Source organism: Cibotium barometz, chromosome 65 (assembly GCF_041138505.1).
Source record: "Cibotium barometz isolate CiBa-2024 chromosome 65, ASM4113850v1, whole genome shotgun sequence".
NCBI classification, from domain to species: domain Eukaryota; kingdom Viridiplantae; phylum Streptophyta; class Polypodiopsida; order Cyatheales; family Cibotiaceae; genus Cibotium; species Cibotium barometz.
In genome coordinates, this window is record NC_141110.1 from 14520322 (window position 1) to 14529328 (window position 9007).

At 41.5% G+C, this 9007-nt stretch overlaps 1 protein-coding gene across 1 annotated transcript; it reads right to left on the reverse strand.

The window, feature by feature from the left end:
• Positions 1-6725: 6725 nt before the first annotated feature.
• LOC147602953 (non-specific lipid-transfer protein 1-like) lies at positions 6726-7523 on the reverse strand. The gene is made up of 2 exons (XM_086797304.1): positions 7093-7523; positions 6726-6981 (listed from the first exon to the last, which is right to left on the reverse strand). Exons 1-2 carry the CDS (start codon positions 7479-7481, stop codon positions 6972-6974), a joined length of 399 nt encoding a protein of 132 aa, XP_086653430.1. The 5' UTR covers positions 7482-7523; the 3' UTR covers positions 6726-6971.
• Positions 7524-9007: the final 1484 nt, after the last annotated feature.

A 9007-nucleotide genomic window follows, 5' to 3' on the forward strand; every position in this document is an offset into this window, starting at 1 on the left:
CATGCGCAGATTTTTACAGCATTATTTAAAGCTGAATATTCTAGTCGTGGAGCTATTTTCAGGCAGTTGACTGCTGTAAACCAGCCGACTACATTCTGTTGAGGGTATAAATACCCAAGACACAAATCAGTTCATTTATCTCATCATTCTGAACAAAGGGCTAGGATAGCCAAGGACAAGCTAACATAGAAGGGGTAAAGGATTGAAGGTCTAGGGTAGAGATCTATCTCAATCAAGAAGGTTCAGGTTCAGTCTTTTATTTCGGTTTTGCATCACTCTAATAAAAGCAAATACACCATTCGTGGTGGGGGACCTATAGAGGGTATTCGGGACCCAATAATGTGCCCTCTTTTCCTTTTCTCTCTATCTATTTTTTTGCACATCTATAGTCAATTTTGTGCATTAATTTTGTCATGAGACAAGTGTGCTATTTTTCTAAGCATTGAAGTTATCGATCTCCCCCGAAGCTTCTGCATGTTACAATGGTATCAAAGCCTACTTCAAGTGTAAAGATTGAGCAAGAAACCAGAAATTTTTTCTCACTCATGTGGTTGCTTTTCAGACTCCGGTGGACTACCCCTTTTGGAGTGACTCTTGTCCCTTGAAGGAAAGTTTGTTTTGCAGCCTCTGGAAGTCTCCCGCACACATAGTGGATGGTCAGATTGCACTCTGGAAAGGAAGTGCATTTTCCTACTATGGCAAGCTTCGATGATGAGCGAGACTAAGAACCTTGGACCAGAGTGCACCAGGCAGCCCAGCTAGGGCATCAGGCATGAGTACAGAGATGTTTCAACAGATGATGCAAGCAATCGTAGACGAGACGACCAAGTTGGAAGAGCAGAAGGCACAGATCCTCGCTCTGGAAGAGCGCACCTATTCTCCAGCACCGTGTTTTCCATCTCCTCCTCCCTCTCCTTCCGTATCCCTGATTCCAGATCCTCTACATAGGGACCCTCTTGCAGGGTCACGACCGCAGCCGAGTTCAATGCTTGAGTTGCAGATGCATGCATTGGAGATCCGACAACGCGAATACAAAACCATGCGACGCGTGGAACATGAGCACTACCTTGCAGCTTTGGATGCCAAATTGATACTAGTGGATTCCTTGAATCATGCAACGCGTGGAACATGGGCACTACCTTGCAGCTTTGGATGCCAAATTGACACTAGCGGATTCCTTGAATCATTTTCCTGAGAAAATGAACTTCAGTAACTCAACCCCACAACTCTTTATTCATGGTTGCATTAGTTTGAAGCTTACTTTACCGCAGTTAGAAAGAATGATACTGACAAAGTGATCTTAGCCAATTAGTACTTGGAAGGTGAGACCATTCCTTGGTGGACCCAGTGGGCTCATCCACACACCAAATTAGGTATGGTAACTTATGTGTGGGATGAGTTTGTTCGCGTGACCTTAAGCAACGGTTTCTACGGCCCCATTACCTAGAGTGACTTGAAGACGCGTTCAGGGGAGCGCGTTAGAACATGCAACCAGTCCTTTAGTTTGCGAATAGAATTTTGACTTTATGTTTGCAATTAGCCTTATCTGATTCGAACAAGAAAGGGAAATTTTTGTATGGCCTTGACACGCAAATCCATTAGGAGGTGCGTATGTTTAGGCTAGACACCTTCGAAGACGCACTCTCGCTTGAACAGAGTGTTGAAATGAAGCATAATGGTGGCAAGGCCAAGACTTTCCAGTCGGCTACTCCCAAGGCTACCGCCTCAGGAGGAAAAGGCCACAACTAGACGGGGTCTTACCCAAGACAAAGCACGGGAGCCTCTGGCTCGAAGAACTCGAACAATGCATCCAAGCTTACTCCAAACCAGAAAGTGGAGGAAGTCAAGACGGGTGGCAAGTTGAGTCCTGAGACGAGATTTCTCAGTACAAGAAGGAGGGTAGGTGTTTCTTTTGTCATACAAAAGGCCACACTTCTTGAGAGTGTGCTAAGAAGACTACCACTCCAAAGACCGCCGCCTCAGCCTCCATAGATTCCGTGGTGAGCCCAACTCCCACATAGACCCCAGTGGTGGCTGCCCCTAGTTCTTCAAATCCCAATGCTTTAGCTGGAGCAATCATTAGTCCGCGAGCTCAAAGATAAATAGAAGGGTTCCCACCATGACCAAGAGTATGAGCACAACGAATTTCTCAAGACCTTTGGCTACATAGGTGGCCCCCCCAGAGAGTTGTTGTCTTGTTTGATAGTGGCAACACGAAGGACGTGGTCACGGAACACGCCGCTTGGTGTGCCCATTTCGTCTTGACTTCAGTGGACAAACAAGTTGAGGGTTTTAGCACATGAATGACAATGAGTGTCAAGTATGAAGCTCTAGGTGCTAACTTAGTTATTCGGGGCATAGAGTTTGTGCGTGATTTTATGGTTGCCCCTCTCGTAGGAGCATACATAATATTGGGCATTTAGTGGTTTCACAAGTTCCTTCCTGATGTCAAGTGGGACAAGAACACTTTCCAGATTAATTGGAATGTGTCAAATGCCCCAGTGACCATTAAGTGTGAACCAGGAATTTTGAGCTTTCCGCTCATAAGCCACTTGCAGGCTAAATGAGCAATTCGGAAAAGTGCACATTGTGCGATGATATACATTCAGACTGGTGGCCAGTGCTTTCGAGAAGTATTTGGCTCTCCATGAAAAGTTCCAAAAGATTTTTCTTCGAGACAGTCTCCCTCCCCATCTCCCCTTGTCTAGACCAGAGGACCACAAGATTGATCTCCTTCTAGGCTTGCAGCCCCCAAGCAAGTTTCCATATCACCTTTCCAAGGCAATGGAATTGGAGTTAGACCACCAACTCCAAGGATTGTTGCAATCTGGCTTCATCTGCCTTAGTGTGTCACCATTTGCAACACTGATCTTGTTTGTCAAGAAAAAAGATGGGTCTTCTCATTTGTGTGCCGATTATCGTGCACTCAATAAGATGATTATCAAGAGTAGGTTCCCAATGCCTCGAATAGATTATATTCTCGAGAGGCTGAATGGGGATAAGGTGTTCTCGAAACTCGATTTAAAGAGTGGGTACCACTAGGTGAGGATTGTGCTAAGGGGGACATCCCCAAGATAGCCTTCCGTACGAAATGGGCCCATTATGAATTTGTGGTCATGCCTTTTGGCTTGACGAATGCCCCAGATACATTCAACTGCATGATGATGCGTGTTTTTTGGGAATTAATTGGAAAGTGTCTGTTCATATTTCTGGATGACATACTGGTATTTTCAGCTACGGTTGAGCAGCATGACATTGATGTGGAGAAAGTCCTTAAGTTTTAGAAAGCAACGAGCTCTATGTCAATGAGAAGAAGTCAGAATTTTATTTGTTCCAGGTTAACTTCCTTGGATACATAATTAGTGTAGATGGCATTGGACTTGATCCGGCCAAGGTGGCCAAGATTGTCAATTGGGAAGTACCTCAGACAGCTTATGACATTAGATCCTTTGTGGGTATATGCCAGGCATACTCCACCCACATAGAAAAGTTTTCTGACCTCTCGATGGATCTCACCGATCTGCTAAAGGGTGTTGAGACAAGAAGGCAACATGTTTGAATGACTCCACGAGCATTGGAGGCATTCAAGAACCTCAAGGTGGCTTTATTAAAAGCGCCTTGTTTAGCACTTGCCTCATGGCACGAGCCATTTCAGGTGATCACCGATGAGTAACATCACAATTGGTGGTGTATTTATTATAGTGTTGAAATCAAAGGTTGTCGTCTTCGTAATCCTCTCACTAAGAAGATTATTGCTAGTAGGGAAGTCATTTTTACAAAGGATTCTGTCCAATGATGATGAAATTCAATAAGCATGCCTATGCCATTTCTATGGATATGCTTGGTGGATTATTACCCATGCTAGTTTCTTGATTCTCATCAGCAAATTTTGTTTTAGTGATCCTTGTTTGCAAGGGGACCTCAAGTAATTGATTCACCAACTAAAAATCAATTGGATGATGTAGTAAATGCAAAAAGATCAGCAACAATCATTAAATCTAGGGTTACCTCTAGATGGGTTAGAAGCACCTTCTCGAAGGAGAGTAAATTATCTATTCCTTTTACAGAGTAGAACCAGATCTGGTGCTCGAAACAATTCTTTAGTAGATTTTACTGAGTTTGTATTTTTAGTTCTCTACATGATTTAGATGAATCTGAGTCTTTTGAAGAGGCTCAAGAAGATCCAAATTGGGTGACAGCCATGTGAGGGGAAAAGGATGGAAGGACCAGATATACGAGAGATCAGAGTAAAACCACATAGCATGAAATATGTGGGTAAATATATATAAAAAGGTGAGCGCAGATATGTACAAGAGCCCTCATATGAGAGGTGACTCTGAGTAAAAAGAAGACCAGTGTAGAAGCAAAGAAGGACGTCGGAGCTAAAGCATGATTGATGACAAAGGCTCGCGTCGATGTGAGGCAAAGCACTCCGAGGTGATAGTGGCAGTGAAAAAAGATAACGTCAAAGAGAGATGATTCTTTGTAGTTTTGTTTTCTTTTTTGTTCACAAGTGTTGTGTCACCCCTTCTGACGGGTAAGCGCCTCCCTCTTTCTCTCACACACACAAATTAATCTCTCTCTCTCTCTCTCTCTCTCCAAAATTAAGTTTATCACTTGAGAATCAAACTACAAATTAAAATTTCGATTTGCTTAAGGGATCGAGAAAGGATTTCTATGATGAAAATGATGATTATATGTGTATAATTGAGCGAGTTCTTCATGTATATAATATACACACTCATCCATCCATATGTAATACATACATACATGTATAGATATACATATACATGTATATCTATATATATATACATGTATATAAAAATACTATATGTGTTGATGTGTGTGCTTGTATATATTGTATACAAATATAATATAAACATATAGGTGCATGCGCGTGCACACCCACATGTAAAATATGTGTTATAATAGTTGGTTTAGCTACTCAGTAGGGTAGAGAGGGATTTGATCAGTCAACCCATGGTCATGGGCATCACGATGAGCATAGCCGTTCATCTGATGATGAATAGTCCTAGGCTGACTCACCCACCACATTTTGTTTCACCCATTCTTTGTGTAGTTATGTGTGCTTTGTACAGTGCTTTTGGTTTTATATACTACCTTTTTTGGTATATTCCCAGCTTTGGATTGTATTCTCGGTTTGATCAAATTGTATTCTTGGGTTGATCGGATTGTATGCTTACATTTATATATATACATAGGCATTTCTATTTCTCAAAATTATGTACAAATACAATGTGTTAAGTTAGTGTGCTTACATGTCATATAATCCTCCATACTTGAGTAATGTGATATCTGCTTGAGTAGTGAGATGTAACTTTGTATATGATCGATCCACAAGAGAGAGAGAGAGAGAGAGAGAGAGAGAGAGAGAGAGAGAGAATTTCGGGTATCTGTGTATGGCGAGGTGTGTGAGAGAGAAAGAGAGAGTATCTTGTGTGTGCATCTGTGTGTGTGTTAGAGAGAGAGAGAGAGAGAGAGAGAGAGAGAGAGTATCTTGTGTGTGTGTGTGTGTGTGTGTGATAAATTTTAATCCGGTGCCAAATAAAACGAATTAGCATTGCTTTAGTAATGCTCCCAAAAATAAAATATTAGGCATCTTTAAGTGACGTCCAATAATGATGACAAATGCATCGCTCAATTTTCCCTTATAACGAGACCAAAAAATCCATCGCTATAGGGGAGTTTGTGTAGTAGTGCATAATCTCACCAACCATGACAGTGGTGTAAGTGTGGAGCTAATCATCCTAGCTAATCACCCATATCCGTACTAGTTAAGCTTGATATCTTAATAGGCTTCTCCACGTATCTATCATTATTATGTAGCTCATATTAATCCTCATGATGATGAGTGGCATGATTGAGTAGGTAAAGGGACCCACCGAAATTGGAGAGTGATCATGCTCAGTAGTATGTGTCGTCTGACTAATCCTCATGATGATGAGTGGCATGATTCAGTAGGTAAAGGGACCCACCAAAATTCGAGAGTGATCATGCTCGATAGTATGCGTCGTCTTATTGAGGAGATCACACTTTGACAATACAAAGAAATATGTGTTAATGATATGACACTGATGTGTTATCTTGTTTTATGTGATTGGATATATGAAATCATGCATATCCTGAGAAGAGAATTATACGATATTATGTTTTTATGCAAAGGATTGTTTTTAGAGGAGTGCATATCTAAACTTTGATTAAGTAATGTGTGTGAGCGAAAAGGAAATTTCAATTTGTGGGTGCGTAAGTTCACACCAACTCCATAGGTCCAATAGTTAGGCGCGGAAGGCTAGACCCATGGGATTAGATGGGCTGAGTCTATGGAAATAGTGGAAGTAGAAATTCATCAAATATTGAAAGGTGGATGACATGGTAGAGCCTATTTTATGAGCACTTTCCAAAACAAAACCAAATTGTATTTTAGAATGAAAAAATTGGGATGAGCAGTCATGAATAAGGATGAGAGTCAAGACATCTTGTTAAGCCGCTAGATTTGGCCTATTTGTAGTCTAGATAATTAGTCATGAATAAGGATAAAGAAAATCGACATCTTGTTAAGTCGCTCTATTTGGCGTGTTTGTGAGAATTATCAAGAAAAAAATACATACCAGAATCAATCACCTTTCCTTACGTAAGGATTGTTCGAGTGAGACTTAGGGGAGGAGCTCACAGGATAGGTAAGTAGAGAGAGAGAGAGAGAGAGAGAGAGAGAGGACATCGTGCATGCAACTCGCTTGTAGCAAAAAAACGCAGACGATACTATTTCAAGATGATTAGGTGGACAATGACATAACGTAACGTCCAGAAAACCATGAGACGCTAATTAATTATAGCGCTTGGGCTAGTACTCAGCGCCGATGGTATCCAAGCAGCTGGCTGCAAGTGGTGAGCATGGCGATGTGATGCAGCACAGCATGGTACTGCTTGGCAGACTGGATTCTGCTCACAAATCAGGGAATCCTGCGAGATGCATGACACGCAGAGTAAGATCATCCGCATGTGGTAATTAGAAGCAGGAGAGATTCATGATTGAAGTACAGAGAAGATTAATCAAGGGGGACAGAAGCTTACGTAGCGCAATTCATGCTGGCGCTAGGTTTGTAGCCGAGGTTCACACCACATTTGCTGGGGAGACTCGCGACGTTGCCAGAATTGACGTTGCCCCCGCCGATTGTAGCCGCCTCAGCCTCCAGGCATTTGCAGGCTGTAATCCTGTCAGGCCGCGAGGTCTTGGTCGCAGCGTAGAGGCTCTTTAGTCCACCACAGCAGGCGGATGAAGGAGGCTGGGAAGGTGAGCCTCCGAGATAGGGGATGCAAGGGGCGAGTGCCGAGGAGACAGTATCACAGCTGATGGCCGCCTGCATCTGAGGCAAATTATAAGCACAGGCCCCCAGCAAGGCCAGGAGGAAAACGGCACTAGTGCCTACGCTCTTGTTCATAATAATAGCTGAGCGAGCCATTGATGAGCAGTCTGTGATATAATGCCTAAGCTCTTCTACTGATTCAAAGCGAGGTGGTGCATGGGCCATATATATAGTTGGAAAGTAGAGGAGGGGTACGTACTGATAGGCATTGCGTTGAATCTCCCAGAAGTTCTGCTCACTCACGCATCAAAATGCGGTGCGGACGTGCCGTGCCTGCGACGCGGTCTTCCATCCAGCAGAGCCAACAGCGTTTGCACTACTGATTCGCCTGTACAACATTCCTTTTTCTTTTCGAATTAGCTGCTGAAACAACCCATATTGCGTGCTTAACCCCCTCACATAATAATATTTCAACACAGATATCTCATAATTGTGGACAACATTTCAACACCCGCCCTAGTCTTAAAAGTCTCTCTTTTGGAAAAGGAGTTGATTCCGAACGGCTTTCACGACTCGGGCTCCTATGTAGCTCTATCGCCACGACTTGACTCCTCATGTGATGGAATTTCCACCTTTGTCATGATCAATGTTACTTTTTAATGGTCATTGAGGTGGGCTATCATTCTTGCGCTTCTTTAACACTAGTCGGTGGTTTGATATAAGATTTAGGTTAAGATTAAATACAAGGTTTTATGCAATGTTTGACTAATTGAAGAAAGTAATTAGATGCATATGGTTTTTGAGACTTGAAAGGATATTAAAAAGCTACATACACCAAGACATAATATTTTCTGTATGTCAAGATTTAATGTGACTTATAGAACGGTACAATTTGATGTTGTATACCTTAACCTAAGAAGGGGAGAGGATAAAGAGGAGTAATAGCTTGTGAAAATTAATTAGCACAATGTCATGTGGAAAGTGAAGATAAGAAACACATTTTTAGTCAAAAATAATAATGATTTAACTTTTCACGAGGACAAATGCAAACAATGAATTATGCACATGGAAAGTGGAGATGAGGACATTTTTAAAATAAAAATTTAATGATCAATATGTCGTTCCAAACTTAAACTAAGAGTCACCAAATACAGAGTATGCATCTTTTCTTCACCAAAATTATAGAAATATACAGGAGAGTGCATTACATATTTGTTCTTGATTTTTGTGAACACTTTTGCACCTACAAGTGGTTTATCTTTTTTCTAATCTCACTTTGGACATTGGAACTTGAGAAAGACACTGGTTTTATGTTTCATGTCATCATCAAGGCAATTTTGGAGATAATGAAAATATTAACTATGATCCTTCTCGTCTCCTAAGGTGAAATCAAAGTTTCATGGAGGTGTCAACCATGAGGGCTTTAGCTTGTTGGTTTACACTATCCAAGAAAAGAGTTTAAAAGGCACCTATTTCTTTTATGGAGGTACGTGGGCAGTGACTTCACATATGCTTATTTCTCTTTTTATGAAGAGTTATATGTTACCAAAATACATCAATAAAATTTTAATCAAATTTACGTAAAGATGCTTTTAGAGTAAACTCAAAGTGTTCATTAAAGAAACGTTTCTTCTAAGGTACCAAGAAAATGGATTTACCCAAGTAAAGAAAAGTTAAGTTTT

Excerpts from the sequence above, each read along its gene's own strand:
- LOC147602953 (XM_086797304.1), bottom strand. The coding sequence starts at position 7,481 with ATGGCTCGCTCAGCTATTATTATGAACAAGAGCGTAGGCACTAGTGCC.